General features: G+C 31.5%; 1 protein-coding gene across 5 annotated transcripts; it reads right to left on the bottom strand.

Moving 5' to 3' along the window:
* Positions 1-8,151: 8,151 nt before the first annotated feature.
* Positions 8,152-13,351, bottom strand: LOC102622350 (quinolinate phosphoribosyltransferase [decarboxylating] 1a). 5 transcript variants are annotated; one of them, XM_006494978.4, is made up of 11 exons: positions 13,201-13,351; positions 12,344-12,480; positions 12,123-12,259; positions 11,839-11,972; positions 11,689-11,752; positions 11,527-11,609; positions 10,902-10,985; positions 10,647-10,799; positions 10,200-10,376; positions 9,548-9,615; positions 8,152-8,564 (listed from the first exon to the last, which is right to left on the bottom strand). In XM_006494978.4, exons 2-11 carry the CDS (start codon positions 12,400-12,402, stop codon positions 8,468-8,470), a joined length of 1,056 nt encoding a protein of 351 aa, XP_006495041.1. In that variant the 5' UTR covers positions 12,403-12,480; positions 13,201-13,351; the 3' UTR covers positions 8,152-8,467. The 5 variants fall into 5 exon arrangements, with proteins under 5 accessions (XP_006495041.1, XP_006495040.1, XP_006495042.1 ...); XM_006494977.4 differs by having other exon boundaries at positions 12,344-12,475; positions 13,201-13,349; XM_006494979.4 differs by having other exon boundaries at positions 12,344-12,459; positions 13,201-13,322.
* Between the last annotated feature and the right edge of the window lie 2,608 nt (positions 13,352-15,959).

The following is a 15,959-nucleotide window of genomic DNA, read 5'->3' as shown; positions in this document are numbered from 1 at the left end:
TTTAGGATAATGGAGGTAAAGAGTATAATAACCAAAATGGGGTCTTAGTGTACCTTTTTGAAAACTTGAGATGTTGTGAACATTTCTCCAACTCTTGAGGTGTAGATGTCCCCCCCCCCCCCCCCCCCCCCCCTTCTTGATTGTAAGACATTATTTTTCAGCTCATGGATTTTGTTTCAAGGATAAGATGGTGTCAATTAGCCTTTTTTTATTTTTCTTATTCGATAATATTATCCTAATAAATGATATTTCTTAATAAAATAATAATTGTTGAAAGATATTCTTTCATAAAGCTTTTTATATAATTCTTCGTTAATAAATGTTGTGAAATAAAAAAATACAGTTTAATTGTAAATCTAATGATTATTTGGGTTTCTTATTTTATAATATTGGCTTATTAATTGATAGTATATGAAAGAAGAAGTCAAGAGATATGATTCATGTGAATAATAGGGAATATAATTGTTAAAAAAAAAAAGAACACCAGTAGAATATTATGAAATAAAAAAAATTAGGAATTCTTATTAAGAATTTCAATTAAAATTTATGAGATTACATAGATCAAATCTATTATAACGGAATTCAAAATTTTACCCTCACTAAAAATATATGAATATTTATTATACTAATAAAAATTATCTATCATCATCTATTACAATTGGGGAGGAAATTTATAGGGCCCCACAAGTGGACTCGAAGTCTCGAACCTTCATCTTTTGCATTAAAGGCCCATCACTCCAGCAAATACAAATAGTTTTTAATTAATGAGATCGTGTGAAATTACGGTGGTGTCAAACTTGAAAAGAAATTTAGTTTGTAGATTATTTATGCAGTATTTAAAAGAGAATAGAAAAAGGTGTACAATTAATAGTTATGAGTTTATGTTTCAAGTAATTAATTGTTTTAATTATTTTATGTTTTTCTGGAAAAAAATAAATAAAAATTTCTCAAAATATGCAATCAACTGAAATATTAGATTATTTTGGTTTGTTATTTTTTGTGAAAGGATATATTATTTGAGATAATTTGACTTTAATTAGCAAAAACTAATTAACACGCAACCTCTGACGGGCGTGGAACACACGCTCCACTGGCGGTGTCCAGAATCTGGGTTGGTGCCGTGCGTAAGGTTAACGGGTCAATCGGGTTGACGAAAAAGCAAATACGGGTGTGAAATCTCCTGCCTCCGGGCCCCGTGAGTGACGGGTTAGCCAGTCAGGTGCTAATCCAAGTGATTTTTAGAAAATAAATAAATTGTGGATAAAAAAATAATATTGTCCCTTAGAAGGAATCAAAAGCTACCTTAGTTTTGCTATTAAATAAACCTCCATATTTTTTTACTTGTATGCTTAGCATGTGACTGATTTAGAATTTGAGACAAAAGCAGTGCTGCCAAAGCACGTATAAATCATATAAAAATTACTAATAACTTAATTTTATAATTCTTAAGCTTAAATTAATTAGACCTAATGAGTGCTTGGAGGCTTTTGTCGAGTTAGTTTTTAAGTAGTTTTTTTAGAGCCCGTTTGAGAGTGTGGTGAGGTAGCTGGGCTGCCAAAGTCCAGCTACTAAGGTGTTTGGTAACACTTGTCTATATAACTACACAAATTATTGTTCTTAACCATATTTTCACTAAGAATAATCAAAACAATTGTTCAATATGTACAAAATTCAGTAAACTTTGTCAACATTAAATCAAGTTCATATTTAAATTAGCTATAATCAAAATAGATTTTAAACCGAAGGCAGTCAATCTCGTAAGTTTAAGATGGCAAACTTTAATCACAACTGATTATGAAGGACTACTATCTTGATCTATGAATTAATGTAGCAAAACTCGATTTTAATAAGTATCTGATTTTTCTTCTTTTTAATTTTGTTTTCGGATCTAATTAGGTTCCAAGCCATCCAGCCGAATTATATATATATATATATATATTTGTTATTAAAAAAGAAAAAAGAAAAACAGCACAAGAAGAAGAAGAAGAATAAAAGAAAAGTGGAGTAAGATGGCATGTCTCATACAGATTTTACAGGTAACAAATTGTTTGGTGGCACTAGTTTGGCATTTTGGTTTGGTAAGAAGACAACATCTGCAAATTTTTTGTGCGCTGCCAAGGATGTGCCGAAAGATGCATGCAAGCTTTTATTTCATTTTTTTTTTATGTTTTTTTTTTTTAAAAAACTTTCTATACATACTTTTTCTTCTTGGCATTTTCGATGCATGCTTCGTTGCAATTCTTCTCCAATGTGATCAAACTAAATTGAATTCTTGTCGTGTGATGCACCCAACTAATTTTGTGTAAGGTTACGTCATTGTTTTACGAGTATAGTAACCAGAAACGATACGAGAGTATAGAGTAGAGGGAACCGCCCCTAGACAAAACTTTCTTCTTCTTCATCATCATCGTCGTCGTCGTCCATGACTCATTTCCATGTGGGATTTTGTTTTATTTTATTTTTCTTCAATTTTTATCAACTTTCTCTTTTGGTTGGTGCATGGAGAATCATCTACAGTCTCCATACAACGCCACTTCAGTATAATAATGCGTAGCCTTGTCAAATTATGGGCACAACACGAATGACCCCACTTTGCATTTCTCTTGCCCTTCAATTAAAAAAGTTCACTGAAATTGTCCTATTGTAGACAACCACATTGCAAGGCGCCCCGCCGCCCCACCTCTCTTTTCTCTTATCCTGGATACATCAAACTTTAAAAAAAGAAAAAAAAAAGGAGAATTATTAATCTTAAAATTTGGCTAAAATTTTCAAAATCCTCAAAATTATCTTGAACGTCTCTAAAAAGTATTCAATTATTTTCACTTGTGGATGAGGTTTCACAAAAGTGAATGAATTATCTTTAGAAATAAATAGTTTGTTTATGGTCATTAGTATTTCCCATATAATAAAGCTTCAAACCCTGGTCATTCATATCGGGATTGGAATAAAATTAAGTTTGCATTTATGTTACATAATTAAACTGAGCATTTAAGTAGTTGAGGTGCAATCGCCACTAAAAAGTTTTAGAAAAATTCTCAAATATTGCCCCCTAACTAGTAGTCGTGGTCAATATGTCATTAGGTTAATCCATGAATTAGAAAATCCCACTTGAAGGCAACCAAAAACAATTAACTCTTGATCGGACCAATGAAATCCATTTCTCTTTAGGCATGTTTGAAGTGTAAGAACACTCATGTATGATGCCATGTTGTCATCACATACCTTTTAATTAGATTTTAAAAAAATAATAATTCTCCCTAATGAGTTATCTTTTGGATATTATTTTTTAAAACAAGTTAATTATAGATATTTAAGACAATAATACTTGTGTGCAGTATATTTGTATCTAATGTAATTTCATTGCTTTCACTCTTCAAAAGCTGCTTTGAAATACTTCTAAAAGTCATTTTATATAATATCATCGAATTACGAAACGAATCTGTGACTTCATTTCATTATTCTTTTCGCAGAATCATTGGTGCATTTCTACAATAATCAAACTAAACTATCCAGTCAATGAAAAAGAGGAGGGATGGAACGTGAAATCCCACTAAGATATGATGTCTAATCAAGATTTCAATTTTTTAGCACTAATTAATCGGTAAATATCATAATCCTGGTGATTAATTTCAAAGTGGGGGTAAAAAGCTATAGGCCAAGCCAATGAGGGCGTGCACTTTAATTCTGATAAGGATACTGCCCATTTCATTCATCGGTTGATATTCACTTGTCCGCTAATAATAATGATTAATGACAATTCTGTTGGTCCTAATGGCGATGTTTAGACTTCTTGTATTGGATTAAGTGATGTTAAGGTTTGATTATTAAACTGGATTTTCAAAGAGTTTCATCTTAATCAACTACCACCCACCAAAAGTTTTTGTGCTATTATTGTTTAAGGTCCAACTATGGTGCCACAGTTATATGGTACCACAGCTGGATCCAGCCTTTGGATCCAATTCTGATGACAACTGTGGGCTAGATCCAATGGTTGGATCCATCTGTGGTACCATACAATTGTGGTATCATAGCTTTGCCCTATTGTTTATTAATCTTTTTACTGTTTTTCGGGAATACATAAGTAATATTTAATTGAAAAAAGTTTTTTTTTTAACTTAATTCAAATTAACCCTAATTCGACAGTATGAAATTTGATTGATGTGGTCGGCAAATTCAAATTACCCGTTTAAGACAAGTTTGAAAAAGCAGGGAAAGAAGAAGAGAAAGTTTGCCTCATTTAAAGAATACTCTTTTTCACGATTTTTTTTATTACAATAATTACTTATAAGATGATAGATTTCTTTCAAGCACATATTAACATTTTTGTTTGTCCTCGTCAGTTTGCAGGATGTTAAATCACTTTATGTGTTGAATAATTAGATTAAGGGTCGTCTTGGAATCTCTTTTAAGAAGTTTAAAAGTGAGTTTTAAAAGTTAAAAAGTTAATTTTGATACTTGATAATTTTTTTTAGAAGTTACTTTTAGCTAAATCACCCTATTTTTAAAATTTAATTTTGAAAATCAGTTTTATACTTAACACAATTTCATATATTGCTTCATATATGTGTATATTATAAAAATTTAAAATTATCCCTATTAATTAGGAAATAAAAATCATTAATTTTAAAGAGATTATTAACTATTGCCAATTATATTTAGATAACAAAATAAAAAATGAAATTGATAATATAAAAAATTTATTGTGTTATATATACACGATAAAAATATTTTATATACATATTTATAAATGTGTAGATAAATTTTATTCAATATTATGTTTAATTCAGTCATTTATATTCTTATAAAAATTTAATAGTAAGATTTACTAAACACATACAACTGCTTTTAAAAGGTATAGTACTTTTAAAAATAAATTTTATCAAACGTTTAACTGATTATTTTCATAACTAATTATTTTTATTGTACAATTAAAAAGAATTATTTTAAAAACTACAACATTACCAATTTGACCTTAAAGGGAAGATTTCTCAAAAGGGTTTGATCTTTGCTATTCATTTTATCATGCTTGTATTTTTATCACAATTTATGATTCAATTCTTCCGCATTCTAAATATTTTTTCGAGATTTCTTTCGAAATGAAGGGAGGGTGAGATTAGTAACCTCGTGGATATCAATATTTTATAATAATTTTGTTCATAATCGTGACCTATAGACATTTATATGTTCTTGAAAATCTTTCAAAAATTAGATAGGTTAGCACAGGTACTAATTAATATACATATACATGTAGCATAGTACTCTGGCACCATTTATTTAGCAAGCATAATTTTGGTTAAAAATTTAAAACTGGAGCTAGCATCATATGTTGTCACAACAAATGCTTAGCAGAAACACTTCCGAGCTGTGAACAAATTAGTTTAGGACTGAAAATGAAATTTCAACTTTTATAAATAAACACACTAAATTCTGCCCATCAACTTCTGATTTTGATCCTTTTAGTGCCCTTGATTTAGATGGATTGCCCCAAGTGATTGGGACACCTTCCCTGTACAATATATTGAAGTTAGGTCAGCTCTTGTCAATGCACATTTCGCATGTGTCCTTGTAACCTTAACCCCACTAAAATAACCATGAGTTTAACATAATAAGAATCACTTTCTAGCAGTCTACTATGAGTAAATTCCCCAAAGTTGGTCGTCTATGAACTCCGATCCTAGGTTAAACTGTGGAATCAAAATTCTCGCATGATCTGAACATGTTTTGAGCAAATAACTCAATTATTGATTAGTTGTCAATAAATAACAAAATAAAAAAAAAATTTCAATCTTACCCATACACTACCATTAAAAGACGCATGACAAAAAATTCTTAAAAACTCATTAGTACTCAGATCATGAGAATATCTTGATCCTAAACTGTGAGCCCCAATTCCGTATCATTTTTTTCTGTGCAAAAAGATTTTGCAACAAATGGTAAAGAATATTGCACTACTTTTACTCATTTCTTTACCATATATAAAGTCGACAAAGTAGCCTCATTTTTAAAAGACCAAGTCAGATTGCACTACTATTACACCTTTACTGCCCTCCTTTGGCCTTCCTTAACTTAGAATTAAAGGCAGGCCAAGCCGTCGGCTTCTATGTACATTGTTTTGCTTCTTGTACTCCGTTTTGTTACAATAAGCTAGTTAAATTATAATTGAAGAATCTAGTACTATTCTTTTCCATAAACATAAATAATTAACGGTTATTTATAAACTCCTGGATACTTATGAATGCAAGCTTCATTATCTAAGATAAACTTTTGCTTTCAAATTGTATTTAGTTTTGGAGTAATATATCGAAATTAAACATCATCTAATTACTATTATTATCATCGTTACCTATTTTCAAAATGGGCAGATTTAAAGAAACATCTGGACCATGGTATAAAATAATTTATTGACTTGTCTATTGAAGAAGAATGAAAAAAGTGTATGTATGTATGTATATCTACACTTTTGAAAAAAATATCAAAGAGCATGCTGCATAGAAATCTTTGAATTAATGTATATGTCGCATATATATATTTCTTGGACTAGCCGTGGAATCATGTAGAAGTATGGGCGCCGGAATCTACAATGGATAAAATAAATATAAAAATGTTAAAAGATAGCATGCTAAAACTATTTTTAATTAATTTGGTAAGAGATTATCTGGCATATAAAAATAAAAAGAAGTGTGACAAAATATATATTAAAGCTAAGTGCGTGCGTGCGTGCAGTTTGTATCGTGTAATCTAATTGCTTTATGGATTATATATGACGGTTTCAATGTCTTATTCAAGCCCCACTATGTGGTTATTTTCTACTATCGCTTAGTTTTGATTCTCTCTCTATGCGCCCAACCGAAAGCTTATCTTATAATTAAATTAAATTGAATTAAAGCTCACATTTCCCTTTGAATGTTCTATTTTATTGCCAACATGACATTTAAACAAATCACAATGACGAATCTCCACATCATCATTTTTAATCTTTTAAGTTCAAAATTTTTTAAATTTCTCGTATTTGTCCATAATATCAACTTCTCACTTTATAAAATTACTTCTTTTTTAGAAAAAGAAAAAAAGAAATCATTTTGGAAGTTTTGCTTATTAAATTTCATAATTGTTTTCTAATTTAATTTATTTTTTAAGAAGTATTATATGATGACAACCTGATTTCCTCATAGATCTATGTGAACGCATTCAAATTTTCAAACGTCTTGTACCATCCTTTAGGATATTCCCACAAATAGTATAATTTATAATGTACAGTACATTGCAACAATTTGTACACAAGGCATGGACCATGAAAATAAAACCCTTATGTAGAATGCGGATTCGATGAGATTAATAGAAGATTTTTGAGTTTGAGTGTGCGTGTGTGTATATATATATATATAATATTTCAACTCCATGTTAATGAAATCCTTTTCACTCGAATGTTCTAATGGGCGTGTGTATCATCACTTTTTGAGATGACAGAGATTTTGCCCAATATTGATCTTAAATGGACTAATCCTCTCACTGAAGAAACATGCCTAATCTGAAGCATTACCCCACTTGACAAAATCAAATTATGAATTGTTGAAACGTATAGAAAGTTATGAGAATTGACATTTTCAGCTGCACTAATTGGAAAGGAAAGAAAAACCCATTTCAAATTGGTGGAAAACAAAGCTAAAAAGAACAAAAGTTAGATATGTCTTCCTTAGAAAATGAATTTCACCCCCAAAGTGTTTGACTAGTAAATCTTTTAGCTTTGGTGAGCTTCGTACGCAATCTCAATGTTAATTTTACACGCGCACTTGGGAATTGGGAAGAAGAAGCATTCTTGAAGTTGCGTTTGGGTTTCAAAAAGGCCTCAAAGAAAGCGCTCGTGTAGTCATCACCAACATGAGGCCTAGCTTTGGAAACAAGCAAATCCTACGAAGAAAGTGTTCGTATTGTACAACCTTTTCAACATTAGATTTGTCTTCAGGTCAAACTTTTAAACTAAATCTAACCACAGTGAAAGCTAAATCTAACAACAAATCACAAGTTATTTGAGTTTCTGCGAAAAAGTAGGTGCCAAAATACATTTCCTAAAAGCTAACTTGAGTTTAAAAGTCAATCCAAGTGGCATGTCTCAGATCAAAGGAAACACATTCAACCAACAAGACAAGCAAGTTGTACATCATCTTTCACACTGGATTTCGGCAGAAATTTGCTTTCAGCATCTAGGCTGTTCTGTATACAATAATTGTGATTATTGAGTCACATAATTCATCACAATTGTGTCCACATGCAATGCAAAAAGGTCCCCGATGGGTACAACATTTCCAATCCATCAGGCAGAATGAAAAAAAAAGGAAATAGAAATCGATTAATAAAGAATCCCATAGTGATTTTTGCTTTCTCTCCCTTTATTTCAGACAAATTGAGGATTCACTTCACTTGAGTGAACTAACTGATTTATGCAACACAAAATTGTAATACAGAACAATCATGCCCGTTTTGTGCGCCTTCCAACTTGAAGAGCCAACTCCATATCGATTTTGAGGGAGATATCAAGCGCTTTAACAGAATGAGTCAGTGCACCACTGCAAACATCAATGCGACATAAAATGTAAAGCATTAAAAAAATTACAGTAACTATTTGGTCAATAATTAAGGCCAGCATACAAGTTATAAATTTTTAACTACGGAAGATGCAAGACTTGTGAATAACAAGTAGAAGCAATCACAGTCACTAAATGCCAATTATTCATTTATTTGTGTGTGCTTTGTGTCTTTGTCTCGGTCTTTCAGCTTTGGATTCAATTTTTTCTCATTTGTACCATTTGATAATAGTGTTGGGAATATATTCTAAATTCCTTGACACGTGATTTATAGATCATTGAAGAGCCTTGAATTCAACCTCCGTAATCCAATTAGGGACAGAGTGAAGCAGCTGACCAGTTTGATTCCATTTTTGAGTTTTATATTCCAATCACATGGGGCACACATCCCTATAACAGTTATCCTAAACTAAAGTTACCGTTTCAAAGGTGTATATACATGACACTCCCATCATAAATATGCTCCCCACAATTCTATAAACAGCATCAGGAGGGAAATGGTGATTTCAACTAATTTTCAATCAATTATTAGAAAAATTCTTATCAAGAACTCATTGACTAAATTTATACGGTGCGTGTTATTTATATATTTATTATATTACAACAGAGAGAGAAGAGAGAAACTGTTTTAGTAGATGAAAGGTCTTCCTAGAGCTCTTTCCTTTCACTCCAAGAAAGAAAATGCTGAATCGGGTACATAGTCCTATCAATTAGAAACATAGTTTTTCAAATATCGAGCGTAATGTAAACGCATAAAATATTTTTGCCATATTCTCATCACAATTGTTTCATGTAAACATGGAAAGTAAAGATACAGCTATTCTCGTACAGATAGCAAATACCATTTCTCATAATGCAAGATTAAATACAATGAACTGGTATAAAATATCACTAGAAAAGTGTAAACCAGATATGTTGAACAGCATTCACATCAAAACACCAAAAGAAGAGTTGAACTAATTTACCTGGAAATGTAGGTCACCCCAGTTTGTCCAATTTTGTGGACAGTTTCAATAGTAACATTTCCTGATGCCTGCTACCATGGAACAGATTAATCATTATTCGTCGTCAAAATATTGCAAGCTAGACTCATTGCAAGTAGCAGTTGTCTACCAATTTGACATTCATGATATCTGGTAAGCACATAAAATCTGAAGAGACACTTCAGAAAAGAAGAATAGAGCTGCAAATGTAACAAGCTTAAATTGAAAAAGGCTTGTACAAGAATTTTCAGAAAAGTGAAGCAGCTATCAGATGAACAACAACCTTTCTCACAATACATCTTTATACATGCTTTATGCTAATAATAAAGAACCTTGCAGAACATGTATGAGCCAATACTAAATGAAATTCAAGTTTTGATCAAGATGCTACTAATCTACCACTTAAAGTGTTCCACTATTTAAAAGATCAGCAAACCGAGCAAACTAATCACCTCTCCCTAAAAGATGGCACGATCAATCAACCATAAGCAGATAGATTTAGCTAACGGAGGTATAATGTAACAAGAAACAGCACAGCAGAGTGCACATACGCTGACATATATTGATAGGCAAAAACCTAAATACACCAAAAAGTTAATAAGAAAATAAAAGCTTTAACTAAACTAAGAAGTACCTCAGTCTCAAATCTCCCATTAATCAATTGAACAGCTTCTTTAAGCATTGATACATCAACATCCCCATTTGGTAGTGGGACAACCATATTATCCAGCATTATCCTGGTCAAGGAAGTCTTCATTTGAGATGCATACTGTAATACTTCGTTTACTTCCTCAAGTGTCCTGGTCTCAACCTGAATAATTAACAGAAAAAAGAAACACAACTCCGATAACAATATGAATATCTCATAAGTGCCTATTTCAAAACCAAAATTCAAAAAGAAAGGTAGATAATGGAATTCTGAGGGAAAACTGGGAAAAAAAAAGAAAAAAAGAAAAAGGAAAAAGGTAGACCATGAACCATATCAAGTTTTTCAGATTAATTTAATTTAAACTTTTGCTTATAATTCTACTCTATAGAGGCTTTATAATCTACAGAAGACTATAAAATATTTCAAAATTACCTCAACCTCCATTTGAAGATTCTTTTGCCCTAGATACTCATCAACAGATCTAATGGCATTTATGATACCTCCAGCTGCTGATATATGATTATCTTTTATCATAACCATATCAAATAAACCCATTCTGTGATTCTTCCCCCCACCAATTAGTACCTATAATGAGAAAAATCTGCCAGGTAAACCAAAAAACTTATATCCAAACTAAATTAATAAACTCAAAACATTGGTAAGAAAGCAACGGTTTATGATCTACACCGCCCATTTATCCACCAAACGCAAAGTTGGAGCAGTCTTTCTCGTCTCTAAAATGGTTGCTGGATGTGCAAGATCTGCCATTGCCTGCAGGAAGCAGCACATTGTTTATTATATCTCATCTATCCAACAAGGATAACATAACAATCAACATCTACCAGGTCCATGCCTTCATTCAGTATACTACATCACCAAAATCTAATTTGCATGTCTAATAATGAAATTCAGTCTGAGAATCTTTTTTAGTGTTAGTTCCTCATCCTATGTCATCCATAGTGTGTTAAATCTTAAATTGAGGTGCATAGGGCTAAAATTGTCTTAATGCCAATTCATAACACAAATGAGACTGAGATATAAAGGAGTGATAGCAAAAATGCTAGAATTCGACTACCCTACTTTTGGGTTTTCGGGGTTTTTAATAGCAAACCAACCCCCCCCCCCAAAACAAAAAAAAAAAAAAAATTCATGCACACCACTTCAAAACATAGACTTAAACAACTTTGTCCTCTTCCATATCTGAACAGCAACAATCCAGATAAAAAGAAATGAGTATTCATTCTAACAGCCAAATATTGTCATCTGCAACATTTTCTTGATTTTATTGAAAAGTTCAAGGGAAAACGAAGACCCTAGTTAGAGTTGCTATTCCACTCATCCGCTGCATAAAGTTTAGCACTACTCTTTCAGCAATAACAATGCTGTGTGCCCGCCCTGCATAGAGGGAAGAGAGATAGTCAATCATAACTTATCAATGAAACCTACCAAAATGAATTTATTTTTCTTGGTTTACCTGAAACTTTGCCAAACTGCAATCCCTTATGAACATGATCTCCATCCTTTAGAGACCATTCCACCTGATAAGAAAATGTAGTACATTAAGAATGATAGAAAATGGGTATCACACAAATAAACTGGCCACAAAAATCATGCGTATTAATACCTTCAGAGAAGGATCAACCTCGTGAAATATCATCTCTGCCAGTGCAATCCCAGCAATGATACCATCTTCCTTTGCCAGGAAATGGGCTTCCACTTCCATGTCAAGTGGAATGGTAGCCATACAAGTTACATCCCCTGCACTAGTACCACACATCTTGCTAATATGACAGAATAACAATGCCTCACTATAGAAGACTTTATACCTTTATATTTACATGGAAAGCATATAGATCATAAAATAAATATAAGTTTGAACTTAGAAACATGAAAATGATTGAATTGAACCTCGATCCCCAGCATCTTCTGCAAGGGCTAGTTTGACAACACCCTTTAAATCATAGGTAGGATGTGAAGGAAGCTTTATTGCCGGGGACTCAAATCCAGGTTTTCTGATTCCAGTAGCCGACATTTTAACAACCTGCCTGCAAACATCGAAACAATTCAAATTAGGATCAATCAACAAACTAGTCAAAAGTGGTTTTTGGAAGCAAAAATCTCAAACAAACCTTGAATTAGTACAAAGGTGAGGCCAAACCAATGTAGAAATAGAAAGAATGCCTGGCATTAATGCTCTCTCTGAAGCTCCTATCAAGTGTGCAGACAACAGAGCTTCAATTATAACCTGTCCACAGGAATGACTGCTCTGCCAAATCAATAAACCAGGAAATAAAGGGAAAAAAAATGTTACCTTTAACCAAAGCAATAAAAGTAAAATCATTCATGCCTTGACAGATAGAATTTAATACATATATATTGGACAAATATACAGCAAATGTTTACATTCCATGAAATTAGATCAACAACCAAATAGTAGCGACTGTCCAAAATGAAACATAGAGGAATAGAGTTTTAAACTTGGCATCAACAAGTAGTAGCTAGCCTCAGTGTACATTACATCATAAACAGCTAAATTCTACATCATTTTAATTATTCCAAAACATATTACATATGGATAGTACATAATTATACATTCTATCCAGTAGTATACTTCTAGGTGTCCAGTCTTTGAAACCAGACCGCAGTTAAACGCTCATAATTATACATTCTATCAGCAGCATAAAAGTTTAATAACACATAGCTACTAAAAGCAGAACTCAGTACACTGACAACAGAATCCACAAGTAAATTAATCTAGCAATCTGACTTTGCCCCCCCGAGAACATCTTATTCGCGAGAAAGCAAAAGAAGCCCCAAAGATTTATTCTTTAAACGAGTAGAACTAATTATGTATAGGAGAAATTCTGCTGCCGAAAAAATTATGCTCAAATGCATAAGATAAAACGAAATGGTTAAAGCACAAAAGGGTCATCATTTTAGATACAAACAATAGCAAAGAAGAGTAGAGGTGAATAATTTGCCTCACCAGAGAATTTAATCGGGAAGTTGAGAATTTTTTTTGTAGAGGACTGAGCGGGGGTGGTTTCTTAGAAATCCAGCATTAGCAAACAAAACAAAACAAAACAAACGGGGCTGGTAACATTACTGAAGCATCGTAATTCATTGTTAAAGAATAGGATTGGTGGGCGGGTTTTCGAGCCCAGCTCAAGCCTATACTATTGATTACTAGCTTAGGTCCTTTTAAAGTTTGAACGGGCCGAACTTGGGCCGGGTCTGAACTTTTTTTTGTTAATATGAAATAAATTTTTAATAATTTTTTTTTTACATTAAAGATAATTCTCCAATACATAATATAATAATAGTTTTATACACAAAATATTAGTAACACAACATAATAAATATAAATACTAATATACTATTTTCAGTTTTTCTTTTTCTTTTTTATTTAAATTTATTTTATTTTTTATTTATAAATTAAAAAGTTCAGGCTTTCCTAGGCCTTATAGGGTTTTTCTCTTCATGTTAATTTTTACAAACTTCCTTATATTTAATTTAATTATAAAAATTAAATGAAATTATAATTAAAAGGTGTTATTTTTTTTATAATTATAATTTCATTAAAAAATTATCATCTTAGATTTTGAGATTTGTTTGTTTTATTAAATTTAGGGATATTCTTGTAATTATAATTTTTCTAAAATTTTATAGAATAAAATAGGCTTTTAATTCGTTTAGGGATGAAATGGTTATTTTTAGTTCAAAGTGGCTGATTGATACAAGTTTATAAATAAAGATGGTGTAAAAAGTATGTCGAAGTTTTGTGGTGGTTAAATGTACATATAACAAAATAAATGTGTTGTAGAGATAATTTTTTTTTTGTCTTCTTAACAAAAACATAATAAATTGAGATTTTAAAAAGTGAGATGATTACTTGAATATAGTCAATTTAAGTGGGAGTGATCTAAAACTAAGTCTTTATTTTGTTATGTTTTCCTTTTTCAGAAGAAGATAAATGAAAAAAAAAAGTTATTTGGAAGAATTTTGGGTAATGGTGAAAATTAATTTTAGATAATATTTTTCCGTCTAAAAACCCATAAACTTAACTCATTCCACGTGGAATATTTATACCATATGACAGCTCAAGTTATCAAATTAAATTAAGTGAAAATCTTTTCTTAAAATCCGAATACATGACCAGACAGCCACTAGGCTAAAGCCTAGTGGTCAGAACCCATTTATCACTATTATGAGGTCATGGGTTTGAGTCCCCCACAACGCATTGTAGAGATTCAATTTCCTTCCTCAACTTGAGTAAAGATAGTCCCTCGAATATAAGATTTATAAATTAGTTCTAATAATTATCTAATTATAAATATTAATGTATTAATCTTATGAAATATGAGTTATAATCCAAGTAATAATCTCATAAAATTCAAAAAAAAAAAACACAACCAACACCAAAGTTCAAAAAATATAAATGCTACAAAAGTTCAAGGGACAAGAAGAGTAATTGCGCGATAGAGGCTGCATTAAGAATATTCGGTGTAGCCTTGGTACAAAATTGGGAGGCCCACAATTGTACTTATCGGAACTTACACACGTAGTTCGATTCTGATCGAAAAGAAGCTCAGGAGATTGGAGTATTCACATTAATTAATTGGATAATTGACTCAAACAGTGTGAATTATGAGGGCATTTACTTTTTACAGTTAAAAGATAATGTTAGTCAATAACACGGTAATTCAAATATTCAATCACAGTCTTCTAACTATATGATGATCAAATAATAAAACTTAACAAAACTTTATGAGCATGCTTGTGGAAAAAATTGGAAGACTAATCGTTACGCAAGGGAAAGCTTGACTTTAAGTGGGGTACAATCATGCACAGCCATAAATTAACGTGCACCTAAAACATTTTGATGGAGACTCAACAAGAGAATATGGATCATAGATATGAGGGTGGGGCAGCTTGTGCTGAGCTTTTAAAAATAATTTCGTGTTGCATGTGTACATTTGTCATGATACAAGTTTAGCACTCAATTACTTTTGCTTTCTAGTTTCTAACACATATGAGATAGCACTTGATGAACTTAAGAGGTACAAACATGGAGAACATGAATTTATACAGAAAGTAAATAAATTTAAACCTGCTTTGAGAGGATGGGAAAATGGACAGCTCATGTTAATTTTACATGGCTCATGGAGAGCAAGTTACGCCACTAACTTAGATAAATTAAAGAAACGATAATTAGTGAAATTACCTGTCACATTTTTGGGATTGATTAATGGTTAAATGTTGAATTCATGCATTTTTTTGTACTTTATAATTTGTTGCAAAACATTCCGTTCTTATTTTTTGAACTATGACACGTTTTTTTTAGGGACGTGCGAGAATCATTGCATCTCTCTTTGTTGTAACTATGAAAAAACGTTTATTAATTCTAAAAGAAAAATGTCACGCTCTATCTCAATTAAAGAATATTAGTTTGTGGAGAAAGTTTCACTTATACCCCTTAATTTTTTTTATAATTTTTATTTTATTTTTAAATATGTCCCAATTCGATAATTTTTTTTTTCAATTAGAGTTAGAAGACTTATTTTATAAAATGATTCAATTATATATTTATAGAATAAATTAAAATCATTTGGAGGCTAAAATATAGTACTACTTTAATTTACTATAACATATGACGTATGTTATGGTTTGGCCTGTTTGGTAATACACATACACAACCGCACACACATTACCACTAGGAGTAATTTTATAATAAGAGAATCTCTT

Source organism: Citrus sinensis, chromosome 2, assembly GCF_022201045.2.
Source record: "Citrus sinensis cultivar Valencia sweet orange chromosome 2, DVS_A1.0, whole genome shotgun sequence".
NCBI lineage: Eukaryota > Viridiplantae > Streptophyta > Magnoliopsida > Sapindales > Rutaceae > Citrus > Citrus sinensis.
This window is presented reverse-complemented; position numbering and strand designations above follow the sequence as displayed.